Source organism: Lepisosteus platostomus, chromosome 8 (genome assembly GCF_059453375.1).
Source record: "Lepisosteus platostomus isolate fLepPlt1 chromosome 8, fLepPlt1.hap1, whole genome shotgun sequence".
Lineage (NCBI taxonomy): Eukaryota > Metazoa > Chordata > Actinopteri > Semionotiformes > Lepisosteidae > Lepisosteus > Lepisosteus platostomus.
In genome coordinates this window covers 50,001,439-50,023,462 of record NC_142618.1, presented here as the reverse complement: position 1 = coordinate 50,023,462, position 22,024 = coordinate 50,001,439, and the positions used below count along the sequence as shown (strand labels likewise).

Genomic DNA, 22,024 nt, shown 5'->3' with positions numbered 1-22,024 from the left:
ATTTATACAGAGACTTGATTACACACAGGTGGATTCTATTTATCACCATCAGTCATTTAGGACAACATTGGATCATTCAGAGATCCTCGCTGAACTTCTGGAGTGAGTTTGCTGCACTGAAAGTAAAGGGGCCGAATAATTTTGCACGCCCCACTTTTCATTTTTTTATTAGTTAAAAAAGTTTCAAAAATCCAATAGATTTCGTTCCACTTCACAATTGTGTCCCACTTGTTGGTGATTCTTCACATAAAATAAAAAAATTATATCTTTATGTTTGAAGCCTGAAATGTGGCAAAAGGTTGAAAAGTTCAAGGGGGCCGAATACTTTCGCAAGGCACTGTATACTAATAGAATGCTATTCAAATAACAAGAATTGAATTCCAAACAAATCATTTGGTAAAACTTAGAAGCACGCATTAAAGGCTGTCACATCGAAAGGATACTTTGAAAAGAAAAGAGAAACTGCTAGTCTGCAGGATCTGAATGCTTTTCAAAATATAATATTGTGCTTTATTGATTGAAACATGACAATTGTTCTGTGCTGTTGTTCATTTAGTAATTTCAATGACTTTACTGTGGTACCGCACAAATGTAGGCACCTTGTATTGCATAGCAATTGTTCTAGTTAAACCCTTTTGATATTTAAAAGTGTTTTCAATGAAGTCTTTCTTTCATAGTTGCGAACTAGAAATGATATGTGAAATCGTGGTAAAGATGCTTACAGTAGCAAAAGTAAAAAAAAAGAAAGGCGCTACAGTAGTAAATACAGAAACACCATTTGTTATATAGATAGGTGTGCTGGCTACACTATAAGAAAATATATATATATACAGATTAACTGGGACAGATTCCCTGTCAAAGTTGTTCAAGGCTTAGTTACTACATTATATATCGTGGCTACCATGAGCCAGTCCTCTGCTTGGCAAAACGTGACCCATAGAGATAGCTGTTTTCTTTTGCCGTCTTCAGAAACTGATCTACTAACACCTAAAATATGGTAGGTACCAGTCTAGTGTCAATACAGCTAACATCAAAGTAAAGGAGGTTATTGATACAAATAGAATCTATGTCCATAATGCATTATTAAAACTCAGTGATCACTTTTTACTTCCTTCATTTGTCATGATGGTCATGTCATTTCGGCATATTAAGAGTGGCGGAAGATTACTGGCAAGTGTAAGAAACCAATAAAGGTCAATATGAAAGTGTGTGACTCAGGTCTGATGACAGCCATAGAAATATGAGAAAAGGACATGAAAAGAACTATTTCAAGAGAGAAGCTTGTGTATAAGACATGCATTATCTTGATCGTCTGTAAAAGGGATAATATACATTTGGCAATATCAGTTCTGAGATGGTCAAAAATGACCCCCTTCACATTGAATATTTAATACAAAGAATATTGAGGTTCCATAATTATCAGTGTTGTGGAGGTTACCATTTTCTTCACATTTTGTTTCATATATACAGAAATAAAATAAAACATTGACGCTGAGGAAGACAATTACAGCAATGCATTAATTGTCTGGTCATTGTTGTTTCATTATACGGAAGCTGAGGTGTTTCAAATGGGCCCTATTGTTTTGTTGCCCTCCCAAAATGTACTTTTTTCATCCCATAAGAACAGTTACAAACAAGAGGAGATCATTCAGCAAAACAACCCTTTTGGTAGGTAGTACTGGATTGGTTTGACGATCCCAGTTCTTGAAAGGCAAGAATGTTGCCAAATTGCCTTCAAGTTGGGGAACTTGTTCTAGACTCCAAGTTCATGAAATGTTCTTGAGAATCATTTTGAGAAACCTACAAAACTATAGCTGTTTCTGTCTCAGGAAACCTTTTAACAGTGTAAAGAACCACCTGTGGAAGGGGGAACAGGTGTGGTTCACCCAAACACGTGAGGGAGTCCTGAAATGGATTATATTGTGTAAACCAGGCAACTAAACAGATAATAGATCACAAAAAATAGGCCGTCTGCTTTTCCCGAAGCAGAACAGTTGAGACTCACTAAGAAAATTATATAGGTTTGGCAATTTGAATTACAAGACTGATGATGTAGAAAAGGGGCAGAAAGTAACAGCCAAATTGATAGATGGACCCTGGTGTCAAACGCTACTATTGAAAGTGATGAAAAATCTTCTGTTGACATTGTAAACATGAAATTATAACGCAAACAACAAATTCAACTTTAAAAATGCCTTTTCACTAATTTCTACCTATGTTACCTTAGAATTAAAAAGTAATCCAAACTTTTAATGCAATACTTCACTGACACTTTATCCCATATAATACATAAAAATACCATTGTTAAAATTCTTATCATGTCAGGAACTGACACTTCAATCATGCAAAAAGAGAATAGAACATAAATTGTTTCTCACTGGTAGGTCTATGCTGTTATCACAAGCGGTTGAGTATGTGGTATTTTCCATTCCACTATAAACTATTTACTGACACCAGTTTTTTTTAGTAATTGCTTTCAGTGTATTCAAATGAGGAAAGCAAGGTGTGATGCTGTTGTCGTCTGTCACAGTAATTTATTTACTATGGAAGTCAAACCTGTTTGTGAATCATATTAATGCAGCCTTACAGCTGCACTGCATTATGGTTACAGCCTGGGTGAGAACCTGGTCAAATGGTTTTATGAATAAAACTCAAACTCCTTGATAGATCAGTTGGTTAAATTATATTTTGAGTTGTCTTTTTATTTTGATTTTTGTTTCATATAGTTCATGAGGTAGTAAAATGTGTCTCACTCTACATATAAAACAGTAAACTTAGCAAACGTGATCTTTAAAAAAATAAATATATTAACTATTGTTGGTGGTGCATGTTAACCAGTCTTAAAATGCAACTATCAGTGCTTTATATTCTAAATTAATCTAAGACTTCCATCTGCAGTTTATTGCAAACAAACACAAGTAACATTGTGTAACACAAGATAGTATCCCCACTGAAAAAAAGTAATCTGAGACCTCACTTATTATATTTACTTATCTGTCTTCTCTGTTGAGTTCTTGGTTTTACAACATCACATCCACAAATGAGGGGAAAATATTAACTTTTCTTGGTGTACAAAAGCAAGCTGTGGAGAGTTGCTGTATTTATGTCTGCACTTTCTGTTGCTTGGTGTTTTGTCATGTTCATCTGTCAAGACATTTTAAAATGGCGCTGTAGCACTGTGACTGCTCTACGCCACCGATCTCAAGAACAATGACTTTTATAAATAGTTTTTCTGTAAAGTGGTCAGAGATTGGTGGTGCTGTGCTAAAAATATGACTCCCCTTCAGACTAGCACTGCATAGAACTTGGGCTTTGAGAAAGAGTTTAAGAGAATTAGAATGGGATGGAATAGATATGGAATCAGTGGAGACTGAATGACAAAAAAAAAAGATCTCACCCCAATGCCTCAACAGATTGATTAGAGAAAATCAGAAGTGATAACAATGCACTTTATAAAATGACTAAAAAATCAACAGGATCCAGGTTGAAGAGGATATTAGAAAGAGAAATATTGAACACAAAATGTAAATTATACTAAGCTAATAAAAGGTATGCTTAGTATTACAATGGCTAAAGAACAGTAAAGGGAAAAGTAAAATGTATGAATGAGGGATAATAATGGCGAATTTCTAGTCAATGAAAGGGAAATTGCTGATGTATTAAATGTATAGTTCCCTTAGGTGTATGTCACTGGATAAACCAACACTACGCCTCAGGGTGTAGAAGGACAACATTTTGTTTAAATTAGTGTTAGCATACAAAAAGGCTAAAGTGTTACAGGTACTAGAATCACTCAAGATGAATAAATCTTCACGGTATGTTACCAGTAACTTGAGGAAACTAGAAATATCATTCCTATTTAACAATTCTTCCAACATTCACTGATGATGCCAAAGCATATGAAACGAAAACAATACCCATTGTTAGCAAATTGCCTTTTGTTATTGAGGGGAATGTCCAGAATTACAGGGTTTTTACTGTAGTTGCTAAACAAATCAAGTTTGTAGATGATAGCAAAATAGGAGGATTCGTTAATTCTGTAAAAGCAGTAAAGGATTTTAGGAAATATCTTGAAAGAAAACAGAGCAAACACCTGACACTATAAATAAGTGCAGATTAATACATGCAGGAAGCAAGAATCTAAACTAAAGATGCAAAATATAAAAATTTGGAGCCTGAAGAAAAGGTATTTATACTGACACATTTAACAATTTTTGGACAATGTATTGAGCAACATAAAAAGCAGACTTAAGATATAAAGATAATAGTGAAGAACTCAAGAATGTAACATTAGAATTGTACAGTGCAGTAGTAAGACCTCATTTAGAATATTGCATACAAATTTGGTCACCATGTTATACAAACGATTTGATGGCTCTCAAATCAGTCCAGAAAAGAACAATCAAGATGTATGCCATGTCTTTCAGGAATGTCCTGCACTAACTGGGTAAAAGAACTGAATCTTTTAGTCTTGAACCGAGTAGATTACAGGTAACCAGATCCAATATTTAAAAATCCTTAAAGGGAATAACAAAGTCAATCCAATGGACATCTTCAGAATCAGGATCTACACACAAATCAAAGGACACAAGTACAGTTAATTTAAAACTGAGAAAAGAAGGCACTTTTGTACAGAGGGTTGATGAGAGTATAGAACAATCCATGCTGTTATCCAATAATTTATTTCAAGAAATGGTAGGATGAGATCCTTAAATCTTATTATTCATCAGGTTATTGTTAGCTTATACTGTATTTAGCTTATCATTTAGCTAATTGCAACCCAAGCAGTTAGATCAGTGTTTCCTGACCCTAGTCCCTCTTGATTCATTTATCATATTGAACCTTAATTTGAATTGTTTTCTTCTAAAAAATAAGTTCTGCTCCTAAATACAAAGAGAAGCTTAGAGTGGCATATACCCTGTGTCAGAAACTGGATGTCAGAATTTCCCTCATTTAGATTTATTGTTTCAAGGCAGAATTCAAACACAGCCTGAAGAATGCTTATAATGTACCATGTAACATGTGTTTACATGTAATTATTTGAAAATTACTTATTTGTTTATTTATTTGTTTGTTTCAGAAAGCAAAGGAGAAAAGTAAGCAGGAACGTATAGACATGTCGGCGACGTTTCTAAGAATTCTTAGTTTTAAAAGAGAGCAGTTAACAAATCAAACACTTCAGTTAACATTTCAGTATGGGTACCTAATTAATCAAGATCTCAGCTGGAGCGAGAAACAGAGGAGATAGAGGTGTTCCAGGGCCAGACCTGGGAAACTGATGTAGTCCCAAAGGCTTCCTCTCATGCGTAACCTTTCTTATGGTATTATGTAGGTCAGTGTATACCTCATCAATTTAAAAATTAATTCAGGATTTCAAGCGGAGTCATGCAAGTAGTTCTGTGTTGCGCTGCTTACTGCTGAATTGGTGAAACTGGAGATGAAGGCCAGGGTGTAAAGATGAAATACTAACAGTCTCATCTGGCTTTCAAATTTTATGAGGTAAATATGAACTCATAAAATATTGATCATTTTCATCTCTGTACTCTTTTATGATCATTGTTCCCACAGTGCTCCAGTATTAGCTGTAGACATACAGCCACTGCTGGGCTTGTTGCAGTAGGGATCTCTTGGGTTACATGAAAAATCCTAAAAGATTGAGACCTCAGAAATAATTAAATATTAATTCGAATTTATTTGTAAGAACGAATGAAATTTCCGGTTTCATAACAGCATTCGGCTGGAACATGCTGCAGATATTGAACACAACCATGACAGGTCTTAGTTTGCCTAATGGAGAATTGACAAAGAGGTATCTTGACTTGCAGTCCTTCTGCAGAGCTTCAGATGCTTATGGTTTTTGGTCTCGATTGAAGACTCGTTTGCCTCGTTAAGTCAATTACATGGTCAGTTGGACTTGCGGTGTGTTATAAATCCGATAAACCTTTTGGAGGCCTTGAGAGAAGCACAGAAGCATTTGGAGAGAAGTGTAGAGGTTACCAGGCTAATTGGATCATTTTAAGACTGCTGTGCTGTGTTAACTCAAGAACTGTGTTTGATAGGCCTGGCACATAATGTCCAGCACCAAGGATGCCGCACCTTTCTGACACATTCAGTCTCGTTAGCATATAAATGTAAATCAAAATGACGCCTTTCTCTCTGATTTTAGATAGGCAACTGTGAAACCAATGGAAGATCTCATCCAAAATGTTTTAGATCATCCATCCATCTTCTAATTGATTCATCCAGGTCATAGGGAAGCTGGAGCCTATTCTAGCAAGCAACAGGCACAAGGCACCCATTCGCACCAGGGCCAGTTTTCACAGAACTGTGTCTCGGTTAACCTACCAGTATATCTTTGGACTGCGAGGTGTAAATAGAAATATGTTTTGGGAGATGTTGTTTAGAGGAGGAAGACTGAAATCTTAGGTACTGCTAATACTTCACAGTATAGCTTTAGTTTCACTTGAAATGAAGTAGTAATTTGACAAGTTTTTTTGATGTGCATTAAGTTGTGTAGGAATATGTATAATATTGTGATACTCGGTTTGCTTCAGTTGTTGAAGAACTGTTTTTTCGCTGACATTGTCTACAAAAGTGTAGTGGTTGTCTCTGCTTTTCTCACCATTCTGCAGAGAGAGGAAATCAATAAATAATGTACATTGAGGCTTTTCAGCATTCTGTTCTCCGAGTCCTAAGGTTAAACACAACCCACCCCATAAATCTGTAAAATGCTGGCAGTATTTCAAGGTAACTTGCGAACAAAAAAAATAGTTTAATAAGCCTTGAGATTTAGTGCCCAAGCATGTATTCAAAGGATAAATTATAATACATCCTCATTATTTTTTTAATTTTGTTCACGTACGATATTAAATAATATGTGATTGTAATAATTTTATTTTTTATTGAATCTGTTTGAACTTTTCCTTCTAAGATTGCCTGATTTTTGTATTTCAAATTTAGCCTTGTGATCTGCAAGTCTCACTCAATTTGCATTGCTTTATGATGAATGTAAGCCCATGCATGCAACTTCTGTGAGATCTAAAGGGCATCTATTATTCATGTGTTTGATAAGCCAAATCCTCATAAAGCTATCAATGTTTGGAAGTGTTTAGGGGAAAATAAAGTAATTAAAGAAAGTTCTAGGGGTGGTGTATGGTTTATTTTGAATGCATTATTAAACACATAACTTTCTGAAATGACTCAGATTTTGTCATTCATTATTCAGTGTTGACTGAACATGTCTCGTGTCTCTTTTTGTTCACATTTCATGCTTGGAAAGCAGTGATTCTTTAGAGAGAGAAACTGCGGCAAAGATTTCTACAATGTAAACATTCGGTTGATTTTGCAAATTGCTTTTTTTGTGTAAAAACCAGAATGTTTCCCTGGCTTTCCCCTTGTTTTGCGATGTCTGTTGTTTTTTGATCTCTGTTAGGGGGATAGTTTGTCGAATGCTGTTTGCTTTTCATATCATCTTGAAGGGCAGGCCTCTTCAGCTGTGCTCTGTTGTGGGAATGTTGCATGCAGAGCCATGTATGCAGTATGCTGAATGGTTGTTCTTTCACTGATTTGCATGTAAACTTGGTTTTATGAGTTGACTGGTAAGGTATTTGTTTTTTTCTTCTCCTTGTATAAATAAGCTGCAGCAATTTAATCTACCTAGTATTACAACACAACCACTGCAACGAAAGTTCTTGCCTTTTGCGAAAGGAAGTTTCTTCCAAACAAAAAATTCTCAACACAATGCTATCTTGGTTACTGTATCAGAAATATGCTGGTGTTCCCAGTGGCACCACTTAGTTCAATAAAGAACACTAAAGAATTGCACAGTGAAAAACAATAATGTCCAAATATTATTGCATTGTAATACTATTCAAACAGTAACCAATTCACACGTCTTGACTTCCTTAACTTTCTGTGATTACCATTGTCCTTTCCTGTGCTCTGATTAATAAAATGATTTATTAATCTTAATTTGGACGTTATTGATAAGTTTTGCAACTGCTTCATTTTGTAACAGCAAAGTACAAGATACTTGAAACCCAGGTTAATCATATTGTTTTTGTTGTATCTGTCAGATATGAAAAAATGACAAATACCACATCATAAATCTGTTTTCATGGTGGTTCAACATCATTAACAGGACGTGACCACTATTTTACTATATATACCCTATAGAATTGACACATATGAATCCAAGTCCATCTCTTACAGCAAATTAACTCTCAGCTCCATTGAGACCTCCACCTGAAAACTAATCAACATGGATTAAATAGACAATAGGGTCTCCTTTAGAAAGGGAGCTCTTCCCACAGTTATTGGGGAGTTTTGAGAGAGCAGCCATTGTATAGTGTGTATTCCAGCTCACTGCTCCGTGTATGCTAGTCTTTAAAATACGACTTTACAGTGACAAATTCTGTCCTAAAAATAAACAACTTTACTCTTTGTTGTGGAGTAACCCCCTCTGACATATCATACAAAGATGTACTTTCAGAAAACAAAGACGATGTATTAGGTGTATTGTTTTAATGTTTTGAAAAGTCATATTTTTTACATTTACGCTCATGTGTTTACTGATGAAAATGTTCAAATAGGTAGCTGCATCAGCATGCGTAGGCTGCACAAACCTGAAGAAGGCTTCACGGCCCAAACCGTGTGTTTCTTTTCTTCTCTGAAGAAAAGCATGCATGAAGTTAATGTTTACTCGTTCCTTTGATTAAAATGTTGCTTTTATCCTTGAAAATAATCCATGGGTTTTTGAATAGATATCCTCAAACCTGAGAAAAAAATGTCACTACTGTGTTAAGAGGCTAGGACACTTGATTCCTCATAGGCCGACCCTGTTTCCTGATTGTTATTGTCACTCACATGCTCACGACTGATGCTGGTTGACCTTGAGCATGGCGATGTTTTGTAGGCAGCATTATTTATCTGTTTCATTTCAGTGACTTTCAAGACTAGCAGCCATTGCAGCAAGAGGTTTTCTTTTGTTTAACGTACAGCAGATCACAACCAGATTCATGGGAAAAGCACATTTCATATTTTTGGCAGAAATACAGTACCTCACTTTCCAACATTGTCCTTGAATGAGTGTTCCAGAAATGGTTTTGACAATTTAAAAAGGTTCATAGTGTTTCCAAAGGCCACATTTTATTTTTACATTGTTATATTGTAGCTTTTGAAAAAGAACAAATGAGATTTCAGGTCCGTTTTTATGTGTTCCATATTTCCCATTATAGGCACTCCACAGAAGAGTGAAATTTGAAGCAAAAATCAATGCAAATACATTTTATATTAGTATACAAATTGTAAGTCTACATTTAAAACTGACGTTGCTTAGTAAAATTGATGGAGTAACATCTCCATTTCAGCTGTTCGGTGCCATTCCTGATCCATTAATTTAATTATAATTTAGCCAATAGGTAAAAAAGTCCCATCCACTGTCTCTTATCAACAGTAGACAAAGCTTGAGCCTTTCAGCAATGTAAAATTGATTTTAAAAAAATACATCAGACTCGGACAAAAGGCCGCGCCACAACCATGTTGTATCAATCTGTTGTTTTGTTTTTGAACATATTGTTTCCTTGCTGTCGTCCGGTTAAACTGGTTGTAAACTACACGGGCAGATATCAAATTTACTAAAAATATTAACTGTCAGAGCTGAATTAAGCAGTTCAGCATAACGAAAACCAATTATTTGGACACAATTTAAACATATAAGTATTTTTATAAATTACTGACCCCCAGCTGTGCGATTATCTTCATAGACAACAAACACTGTGTCATATTCATCTATGATTACAGTATCTTATGCTTTAAAGAAATAGATTCTCTGATAAGAGACTCTTTTTCACCAATTGATATTGAAATCTGTGAACATCCCACAGCAATGATGAGAACAATAGGAAAACAATAGGACACAGCTTTGGGAATCCCTATGAGCAGGTGCCACATTTGCACTAATTACATTTTGTAATTGGGGCCAGACAGAATATTTGATTTCATATGCACACTGTATGTGTGGTAAACAGTCAATGTGCCTCCTAAAAGTTATTATCTTCTCTTCAGGTTGTGATAACGCTAATTCTACTCTCCAGACAAACACAGACTAGGTGTTTGAAGTCATCAGTTAGTCAGTAAGAAAAGAGGAAATAATAAAGTGAGCGAAGTCAATATCATTCTTCAGCAGCCACAGCTTAGAGAGCAAGACCCACTTTTGCAGAAGGCATTAGGCTACATGTTTACACTTTTATTGTTTATTGAACATTTGTGACTTCTTGATTTTTCTAACTGTTGATTCTTTCTTTGTTCAGTATGTGACATTTTTAAGTGACAGAGGGAACACTGGTGCGTTTGCTGTTGCTTCTCTCACCAGTTTCAACTTTCTTGTTTTATTTACCTGTATACCTGTTTACCTGTATTTATTTTCTTCTTCTTTTGCTATCACTAATCTTTACATTCATTGCTAACTGTAGCCGTACTCATTTATTGCTCTTTTTCTGCAATCAGTGAGATACTGAGCTTTGGGAATCCGAGATTCTGATTTCTACTGCTTTTTACTTTTCCTGTAAAGACACTTTTAAAGCCTCTGTATAAAATAAAGTTTATTAGTAGTAGTATTACTTTGTATTAGTGTTACTCTGTAATGAGCAAATCAGTTGTATGAATGCTGAAAGTGTAACTTTTTCCCACAAAAGTGTTTTCCTGTTTTTTTGTTGTTTTGTTTAAGCTGTGCCAATTAAAGAATGGGAGAGTCTGCTATCAACTATTAGGATCACTTTGAGACCTGATTAAGGGCCAGATTCAAACACCACATCTGTTTGAATAATAATAATTATAATAATAATTGCTCATGCTTTTATAGTACTTTTTTGGACACTGCACCCCAAGCTCTTTACAGGTAAAGGGGACTCCTCCACCACCACCAATGTCCAGCATACACCTGGATGATGCGACGGCAGCCATAGTGCGCCAGAGCGCTCATCATACACCAGTTATCATTGGAGAGGCGAACAGAGTGATGAGGCCAAGTCATAGATTATAATAATAATAATTAATAATTGCTTACACTTATATAGCGCTTTTTCTGGACACTCCACTCAAAGCGCTTTACAGGTAACGGGGGCTCCCCTCCACCACCACCAATGTGCAGCCCCACCTGGATGATGCAACGGCAGCCATAGTGCGCCAGAACGCTCACCACACATCAGCTATCAGTGGGGAGGAGAGCAGAGTAATGTAGCCAAGTCATAGAGGGGGATTATTAGGAGGCCATGATTAGTAAGGGCCAATTGGAAATTTGGCCAGGTTACACCCCTACTCTTTTCGAGAAGCGCCCTGGGATTTTTAATGACCACAGAGAGTCAGGACCTCGGTTTTACGTCTCATCCGAAGGACGGCGCCTGTTTACAGTATAGTGTCCCCGTCACTATACTGGGGCATTAGGACCCACATGGACCGCAGGGTGAGCGCCCCCCGCTGGCCCCACTAACACCTCTTCCAGCAGCAACCTTAGTTTTTCCCAGGAGGTCTCCCATCCAGGTACTGACCAGGCTCACACCTGCTTAGCTTCAGTGGGTTGCCAGTTGTGAGTTGCAGGGTGATATGGCTGCTGGCATAGATGACGATGAAGGATGAATAGATGAGGATTACTAGGAGGCCATGATTGATAACTTTCCCAGGGGGAAAGTTGGCCAGAATGCCGGGATTACACCCCTATTCTTTTTGGGAAACGCCCTGGGGTTTTTAATGAGCAAAGAGAGTCAGGACCTTGGTTTTATCTGTCATCCAAAAAACAATTGTAGAAAAAGTGTTGACCTTTCAAATAAGAGGAAAAAGTTTATTTTTTTCATCAACTGTTGTCCTTTCCCTCTGTAGGATCACAGCTCATTCATTGCATAATTTCATCATTTTTTACCATTTGATTAATCATGAACCTAACTGCAAGATTATGTACTGTAATTATCACAGATTACCACAGATATTATCACAGATAAGAACTTCAACCGGTCTCTATTGAAAATCTAGCTGAAAATCTACCACTGATTTACTGGGTATATTACAGATCATGTTAAGCTCTTTTAGTTCTGCTTTTGGATATATGCACTGTCTTTTGCTACTGTAAGACTGAATGTTCAGGCTTTGATATGTTTCGGTCAGTGAAGAATTGAGGAAATCCTATTCCCCACAAATATCTCCATACTATCTAGACAGATTTCATCAGGCATTTAGTGTTGTAGGAATTTGTGCTGTATCAGGATTGACAATTATCCATATGAACATGTAGTTCACATAAAAAAAATAGACAGATGGGTAAGGCTGGGACTGGGCAGTTTGTGTAGAAATACTATCATAATACATGTAAATCTACAATAATTCAGATTTTCTTTGTACCCTGTCATCTATATTTGGCATAATACAGTATTTTAACAGCATACTTGCTCGCTTGTCCTAGTAATTTTCATTCTTAAAAGGCTATGGTGATATATGATTTCTGTAAGCAGGATGAAAGATTGTGCAATGTAAAGTTTCAGTGAAGAACACATTGTTTAAATGTGGATGTTGGCTTTGGTATTAGTACACTCTGAGACCGATTTGACTGATGAATCGTTGCCCTCTGTGAGTTACTGTATATGATGCAGAAGAGAACTTGACCCCAGAAACGAATTCTCCAAAGTAGACATCCCTCCACCCATTGTCTAACCACTTTAGTTCTCAGGGGAGCTGGTAACCTTTTCTGGCAAGCAGTGGGTGCCAGTCCATGGCAGGGCATACACAAACACAAATACGCACACAGTCACACCAGGGCCAGTTTTCACTGAAGCAAATTAACCTATTGTACCCGTATTTCTGTGGACTGTGGGAGGAAACCGAAGTAACCGAGAGGAAACCCACATAAACATGGTGATATCGTAGAAATGCACGCAGATCGCACCCCAGGAATGGAAGCCAGGGCCACAGTGCTGCGAGGCAGCAATACTAAGCACTGTGCCACCGTAGCGCCCCCCCAAAAAGTCTTATTCAATAAAAATTTGAACTCATGGGATTTTCCACTGCAATGTCAAATCCATTCTAAATGCATACTGTATGTGTACATTAATTATGTATCGTGTAATACTCTTATTTTTAATTCATTTGTGAATGCTTATTTTAATACAGTATGTTATGTTTTCATGTTTAATATGTTTCTGTAGATTGTGTATTTTTTAAACATTTTTATTTTGTACCTTAAGGAAGATTAAAGGGAGTGCACTTTATTAAGAAATGAATCCTCAAAATCTTTCTTACATTTAAGAGTTTTATGTTTCCTTTGTTTCGATGAAGCTGTTCAGAGTGGATTATAAAGACTAATATTAACTGCAGTAACAAGCTAAAGACTTATATGAATAGCAGACAAAACTCTTCTTTGATCCAGAGTTAAACCAGATGACAAAAGTCAGCTGAATAGATTCAGGTGGAGAACAAATGGCAAAGGTGAAGCTAGTGTCAAGACATATGAAAAGGCTTTTCCCATTACCCATGCTGGTGCTTTTCAGTGGGAAATTGTAGACACAGCATGCAGAAAACGAATGTCTTCTGTCAGGCCCTGAACGCAATTTCTGGGGGTCATCTTGCAGTAAATAGGATGAGAAAAGGTGTTTCCACAAAGAGAATAACGATTCTTGAACTATTTTTTCTCTCCCTTGTTTCTTTGGCTGCAGGTAAAATAAGTAAAGACATCATGTCACGTGTAGTAAAGAAAAGGCAGGCAGACCCCAAAGTGGTCCAGTACATCTGGGCGGCCATTGAAGTCATCCGGAATCAGAAACAAATTGCCAACATGGACAGAATTTCAAAGTAAGTCATCAGCTGATTTGTTTTCTCTTCACTTCACTTGATGGGAAAATATTCTGGTATATTTTGGGCCCAAAGTTGCACATCATCTGGTTGTGGTAGAACTAGACCCTGCAGGTTTCCGAGTTCTCTTCAGCTTCCGATGATTACATCAGTTGCCAGTTAAATTAGTACATTAAATTAGTTACTTACACCAGGAATAGTAGGTGGGACACAAAGCAGAAGCACCTTTTTTCTGTTTAGATCTCATTTGTGGCATCCCTATTTTACTCTTTTTATTAATTAATTATTTTGTCTTTAAGGTGTTCATACATTTTTCTTGTTGGAAATTAGAGGCTGTAATCTTGGTAAATGTTCATTTTGTTTGAAACAATAAAATTATATACAGTTGCAAGAAAAAGTTAGTGAACCCTTTGGAATTAACTGGATTTCTGCATTACTCACAAAAATGTGATCTAATCTTCAACTAAGTCACAATAATAGATAAACACAATCTGCTTAAATTAATAACACACAAACAATTGTACTTCTTCTTGTTAACATTGAACACATCGTTTAAACATTCACAGTCCAGGCTGGAAAAAGTATGTGAACCCTTGTATTTAGTAACTGGTAGAACCTCCTTTAGCAGCACTAACGTCCACCAAACGCTTCCTGTAGGTGCTGATGAGACGTGCACAACAGTTAGAAGGAATTTTAGACCATTCCTCCTTACAAAACTGTTTCAGTTCATTGATATTTCTGGGATTCCTTGTGTGAACAGCTCTCTTCGGGTCATGCCACAGCATCTCAATTGGGCTGTGGTCTGGACTCTGACTTATCCATTCCAGAACACAAATTTTCTTCTGTTTAAGCCATTCTGTTGTTGATTTACTTATGTGTTTCGGGTCATTTTCTTATTTTATCACCCAACTTCTATTAAGCAACAGTACTGAATTTCTTCCATTTGTAGACAATTTGTCTTACTGTGGATTGATGAACACCAGGCCTTTAGAAATGCTTTTGTAGCCTTTTCCAGCTTTATGCATCTCTACAATTCTTCTTCTAAGGTCCTCTGATATTTCTTTTGATCAGGGCATGGTTCACATGAACAGCTCTTTCTTGAGAAAAGCAGACTCTGTCAGTAACCAACCTTTGTGCGCCTTTTTTATAGGGCAGGGCACCTCCAACCCACACCTCCAATCTCATCTCATTGATTGGAACACCTGACTCTAATTAGCTTTTGGAGAAGTCATTAGCCTAGAGGTTCACGTACTTTTTCGAACATAGACTGTGAATGTTTAAACGGTGTGTTCAATACTGACAAGAAGTACAATTGTGTGTTATTAGTTTAAGCAGATTGAGTTTGTCTATTATTGTGACTTAGTTGAAGATCAGACCACATTTTTATGAGTAATTAATGCAGAAATCCAGGTAATTCCAAAGGTTCACAAACATTTTCTTGCAACTGTATATAAGGAACAGGCATAATAATAAAGGTTAAAAGCTGAACTGATATATTACATTTATAAAATTATTTTGGAATATCATACATTTTATATATGTCAACCTCATTTTACAATGAATTCAATTTCATTGTAAAAGTCAGAATGCATGGGTAACATTTCCTATTCTGAATAGCTTGTGTGTTTGCATGTTTTAATTCCAGCTCAGTTGTTAAGGACCTAATCAGCTCATTATTGTCCATATTGGACAACATTTCCAATTTCTCAAAGCACTTAGCTGTGGAGTTTTGAGGAAAAACTAGCCTTTAGTTTCAGCTGCAAAGTTGGAGGCACCTGGTCTAGTATGTCCACCTTTGACTTTCTTAATTCACATGGCAAATGGATCAGCAGCCTGACTATAAAGGTAAGGTTGATGGAACAACTCCTCATTTTGTGAGGAATGAGTCAGGGAGCTGCTGCAAGAGTGATGGGGTGAGGGGGTCTAAGAGAAAATATATGAGCGGGTGCTTTAGAGGCAAGATATTAATAGGCAGCAGAGAGGAAGTGGTTGTTAATAGGGTTTGACATTCTTGCAAACGTTAATGTAAACATCCATTTACGAAGACTTGTCAGGAGATATCCTGTGGACTTCTCCAGCATTCTGCACTGAAGTATCTGATTTGTCTCCTGACTAATGTCAGAAACACCTATACTGTTCCAGGGAGTTCCAGGTTAGGTCATTTCGCTTGCCAGATCAGAGCTTAGATTCCTTTGCTCTTTGGAAATTCTGTTGTTGTCTTATATTGTTTGCTAAAATGTGAAGCTACATCAAGTCATTTCAGTTGTTATTGTCTTGAACTTCCCTTCAAAAGTTTGCAGCCCTTCAAAATGTAAAGCAGACATACTGTATATCTTGGACAGCTGCCATCGTGTTTTACTTTACAGGCGGTTAACCTTTAATTATTTAAATATCGTATTTCACTTTCATATTTTCATTTTAGACCTGCTTTGAAATTCAAGGCCGTTCCCTTACTTTTGTGGGTTTTCTTGAGAAGAGTCATACAACAGGACTGGTCTGTTACTATCTTACATACATTACAGGTTCTCCTAGATGATAGTTGTACAGTATTCTGCGGTTGGTCTACAGCACAAACCTGTCCAATAATGTGTCTTGCATTTACAGTACAAGTATTTTACTTGGTTTCTCAGTTCAGGTTTTACTAGTTCTTTATTGTACTTGATTCAAAATTGATCTTGTTACACAGGGAGAACAGGTTTTTACCACCATTGTTTACAGTGAAAACCCCAAGTACTGAGACAGTGAAGGGAAATTAGTCATTTTTGCTGTGTACTAATGACATTTGTATGTCAGATCAAATGTTTAGTCATGTTTGAACAATGTCCTTTGTTGTGTTTTCCATCTGCCCATTCCAGGTGAGCAAACACACTGGGACAAATGGCTGACAGGTGTTTTCTGATTACTCAGGTCTTCCATGTTACATTAAGTATGAAAACATAAAAGAGCTGTGAATTATAGCCTTGGTTCCAACCTCTGGAGTTTACTGTTTGGGTCAAGATGAAGATCAAATATGATGGAAAGACAAGCAATTGTGAAAGAAAATTCCAGTAAGAACCAATGCAGAGAGATTGTGCATCGCAAAATCAACAGTATGGTGTATCTTCAAAATGAAAGAAGTGAAGTGAAAGTAAAACTAGTCAGTGAGCACTGAAGACTTTGACAGGAGAATTACAAGGGCTACACTACAAGATTCAGACCTCTCATCAGCATTAAAAACAGAACGGCCAGATTAGAATTTTCACAGAAGTGCAAAGATGAGCCACAGCAGTTCTAGAACTAGGGCTGGGCGATATTTCGATAACGATAATTATCGCGATATAATTTTCCTCTATATAATTTTAACAAAAGTTCGATAAATGTTCGATATATATGTTTATGCTTTGCGCATGATATGCGCATGCGCACAAAATACTGCGCGAGTGCGCTGCGTGTTGCAGACCAGGCAGCTAATGTGGTGGTGTTTACCCACACGGTGGTGGCTGACAGGATTGTAGTTAGAGTGGAGAAATGAGCGACACTGAAGCAAATGTAGTGCTGGCAACGACCAGCTCCAAGGATGATGACCTCGTCGACAGAAAAGGTCATTCAACTTCGGTAATTTGGAGATATTTTGGCTTTTTACGATCAGACATAAAACAGAGCACTTTAAACTTTGCAGTCTGTCTGAGCCATCTTCTATGTGTGTTTTATCACACTGCAGTATTTAATTTTTCTATTAAGATATTTATTTTGTACATTTTACTCATGCATATTTTGACATAAAAAAGACTTAAATACTCTCTAGCTCAGATTTGTTTAATGTTTCTGCTGTTTGGCAAGTGTTTGTTGTGTTCTTAAAATAAAGAGTTGTTTAATTTACCAATTAACTGTCTGGTTTCTTCAGCTTTCACTCAGGAGAAAAAATCTGCCTTTAAACTTGAAAGAAATAATGATTTGACATTTATTGTGATAGTTATCGATATCGACTGATATGAAAATTTTTATCGTGATAATGTTTTTGGCCATATCGCCCAGCCCTACTTCACCGTCTCAATTCTTAAGCTTTTCACTATGAATTTTGCTTTCTTGTGTTTTGTTGGATTGCAGACGTTTAATTTCTTTCAACCAAACAAAGATCTAGGAATGTGCCCTTAGTCTTGCAAATAATGATGAAAATAAGCTTCTTAGCAGGATCTTTCAAATATTCTAGATTTGAAGATAAATGACAATTCACTCAATAATCGGTGGTCACTACCAACATTGTCCCTCTACAATATAAAATTTAGTGGGTGTTTTTGTTCTTGCATAATGTTAGATAAAGTCTTACATAAAATGCATTATATTGTTTTTTTGTAATTTATTATGCAGTACAAATCATATCTGTGTCAATTATCAAACAACCTAAAGGAAGAGTGATAGTGGACTGTCAATGGAACCGGATCTGCATGAATCTCCAGTTTGTGTTTCAACCAGAAAGCTAATTAATATTTGCCCTCAGGTTTTTTCTCTTTTAAACTGTAGTGTTCATTATGATGTGTAAGTACTGAGAAAGCACTGTTCTGTTCAGTAGGCTAATATTGGATGCATCACTTGCAGTAAATAGATCTGAAAACACCAGTCTGGGAAAGAAAATAAGCACTGGAATGGACAAAAGCATTCGAACACTGTATGATGTTATGAATAGTAATGAAAACTGTTTTCAGTCTTAAAGTGAAAGCATTTTTCTTTCTGATTGTAGTGATAGCAGAACAAACTTCTAATGACAGGTGAAGCAAACCACTGTTTACATTGCACAACTTACATTGCATTGCATGTAAATGGACAGACTTTCATATTCAGAGACTACATATGGAAGGGTGTGTATTACCATTATTTACCACACAACTGATTTCATTTTAGTATTTCCTTCTAGCTTAATCTAGAATGTAAAAAACAATGTTACCAGTGCTCTGTGCATTCTCAGTGTTTTGAAGCATGAGGTAACACTACTGCCCCATATTTTAGTAAACTTTTAGGTTTGACTAGCAGTATAATGGAAAATGTTGTGTGTTTCTCTTGTCTGTTATTAACATTAAATGAACTCTACAGATGGTATGGTTAAAAAGAAAAATACAGCTAGTTTTCTTCCTAAAAAACCTTTGCATTGTTTATACAGGACAATTTGTAGGAGAAAATACATTCATTAAGAAAATTAGTATGAAGCAGAGAAAGATGAATCTTTGTAAATTAGAATGAAGCAGTGAAAGATGAAACCAGGAAATAATTACTTTAGGATCCAAGTACAAAGGTACCTCCTCTGCAGTAAGTGTAATAATCCCTTTGGTTTGGCTTGGACTCAGGTTGAAATGAAATGCTTTAATGTTTAGGTGAGGCTTCTTTGGAGGTAACATTCGATTGTGATGCAGGCAAGTCAATTGGCCAATGGCTGACTTGCAGTTTCTTTTACCAACATCTTGTTAACCAGCTCTTGCTTAAATGGCAGAATACAAAGTTACTATGTGCTTTATTGCTGAAATATTAAATATCATCAATGCCATTGGCCTAAATCCACAAATTATTATTGGGGCCTGTAGAAAGACAAGTAATAGCTAAGATGGTCAGGTAAAAGAGCACATTCAGTTTAATGCATGCTTAGTTGCTGTACAACAAATACTGTGTGAAAATCTTCAGAAAGTGACAAAGAATAAAAGAACTTTAAACAGTTCAGTGCATATACAGTACCGAGTTCATTTTCCACAAGTGGTTGTCAAATTAATTAGTAGGATGTGAAAATAAAGATAAATAATGGAAAGGCTTATAGACCTGCTGTGAATAGTGTCCTAGCATTGGTCCTCAAGGAAAAAAAAGGATTTAACAATGCTTCATACTGTCAGATAGAGATGTTCATGAGCCAGAACTACTTTCTCTCATATGAAGAAAGGGTCCCAGAAGAAAGGGAATTAAATATGGCTCATCTGTGACAAACCAGAAACTGGAACAAGTCCAGGTTTTAATCAACGTGAATGCACGCCAAAGTGCAGTACAAGGAAATGCTTCTTCAAAAAGCAAAAATTGCTCTGAAATGTCATGGTACTGTAAGCTCTTGTAACAAGTAACCTTTCTGCCTGCTGTGACTGAAAGCTTTTAAATTATTTTTCTTTATCTTCACATTTGCTTCCCCCCCGCCCCCCAGTATTATATTGTCACTTTTTGGAGTGCATATTTATGAGTTTGGAATATTTTAATATTTATATACTCATTCCTACTGTACATCGATGAAAAATTAAACATTAATTTTCACTCGGTGGTACTTCTTACAATGAAGAGTCTGATTTAAAAAAAATATACATCCGTGATATATGAGCTCTTTGTATATTTCACGCGAAGGAATAAAAACCTAAAAACAAGTTAATTTTCTAAAATGCTAGTAAATACTGAGCTGAGAGGTGGCAGGTTATTGCCAGAGTCTTTGCCTCTTAAAATGTATTAGGGCTTTGCAAGAGAATTGCTGTCATAGATTGTCCATTGAAGTATCATTTAAAATGATGAAATCAGAATATTTTAAAAGCCAAAACAGCTCACTGCCGTGGTGGAAAAAGTAGAGGTTAATTCCATGATAAAAAGGTAAAAAAAAAGATAATCGATGTTTTTGCAGTGGAGCTTTGTTCAGATGTTTATGAAAGGAGTGAGAGAGCAGTTGAGGGACTGTGAGGCACAGGGCTGAAATAGGGGTAGAAGGGGTTCAGAAGATGATGAGAGAGCCAAGAGTTGAAATATGGGCATTAAATTACAGGGGGAGCATGGAAGACTGAAGTCTACAAATGAATGGAGAGTTTGCGAAACAAATGACTTGATCATTGAGAGTTGAGAGAAGGTGTGAATCTAGTTTAAGGACAAATTTGTCTTTCAGAAACCAGAGTGACCCTTGATGAATTACAGAATGGCCTGTCATTTTTCCTTCTGTACAGACCGACTTTGAAATTGCTGGTTGTTAATCATCTTGGCTGTTCTCTCCCAGGAATTTAGGACATGGAGGCCGAATGCAGTTTATCTAACTTGTGTCCTGGATGAGAGATTCTTACCACATGCACCGTACTCCTGCTTTATGAGATGAAGAAACAACAATAAAGTACTACATGTTTGCTACTCTTTTATGTTTAGTGTTTAATTCAGTTTTAGGTTAAAGGTTTAAGCTTAATGTGGTTACCAAAAATAAATCGGGCAACATTTTTTTATTTTTAATTGGGGAACGAGTGTCCTTTTGTGTGTGCTATGCGCTTTAAAAGGACTGCTGGATTCTTTGATGTGCTTAGTCGTGGCGTGCAATAGAGACGGTGCGTTAAAGGATAAAGAAAAGAGTTAAAAATCCATATCTGTCCCTTCAACAAGGTGTGAGAAACATTGTCCTTGCACATTATTTCAGATTTTGTTTTTAGGTTTTCACTCCAGAAAAACAGCATTACATTGGTAGTTCTGCATAGTTCATAATAATGCAGAGACATTACAATAATACCACAACACTGGGTTTAATATTATAATAATAATAATAATTGCTTACACTTATATACAGCTTTTCTGGGCACTCTCAAAGCGCTTTACAGGTAATGGGGACTCCCTTCCACCACCACCAATGTGCAGCATCCACCTGGATGATGCGACGGCAGCCATAGTGCGCCAGAATGCTCACCACACATCAGCTTTCAGTGGGGAGGAGAACAGAGTGATGTTCTCAAATTAAAAGTCAGAAAGAAGCATCATGATACAGAACATTTGCCTTCAGGAACAATTATTGAAAGTTATTTTCAAGTCATAAAGTTACTTTCATCCTATAAATTAGTATTTGTACCAGTCTCATTAAACCTATTTTTGTTCAGTGTTTGAAATGTTATCATTACAGAAGCAGCTTATGTTTTTCAGTTTCCCCCTTAAGTATGAAGTACATGCCCTTAGGGGGGATAAATTATTTCAGCTTTCCACAAGCTTCAGAAGAGTAGTAGATAACATAATTCTATGGTGTTATTTACAGCTTTATTGTGCTACATAGAAGCTTAGACTTCAGCATATATGGCAATTGTATTTTGTCTTGTCAGTTAGTACTCAAGCTGAAGTGCTTTTCTGCTAACTATCACTTCAAGATTGGGTTAGGGGAGATCTATTTCTGAATGCAAAGGATATCACAAAGGAAAAGCCACAGCCACTTAAACAATGCAGAGTAATGATTTATATTTAAATG

The 22,024-nt window shown here is 36.5% G+C and overlaps 1 protein-coding gene across 6 annotated transcripts in view; it reads left to right on the top strand.

The window, feature by feature from the left end:
• The window catches only part of zmynd11 (zinc finger, MYND-type containing 11), a 61,754-nt gene that overhangs the window by 10,187 nt on the left and 29,543 nt on the right, over positions 1-22,024 (top strand). For 5 of the 6 annotated variants that reach the window (XM_088643822.1, XM_088643820.1, XM_088643819.1 and 2 more), the window contains exon 2: positions 13,698-13,833. The exons of the other annotated variant lie outside the window; for it this stretch is intronic. In XM_088643822.1, the coding sequence (XP_088499948.1) occupies positions 13,718-13,833 (116 nt within the window). In that variant the 5' untranslated portion in view covers positions 13,698-13,717. The remainder of the gene's footprint in view (positions 1-13,697; positions 13,834-22,024) is intronic. 6 annotated transcript variants of the gene reach the window in all.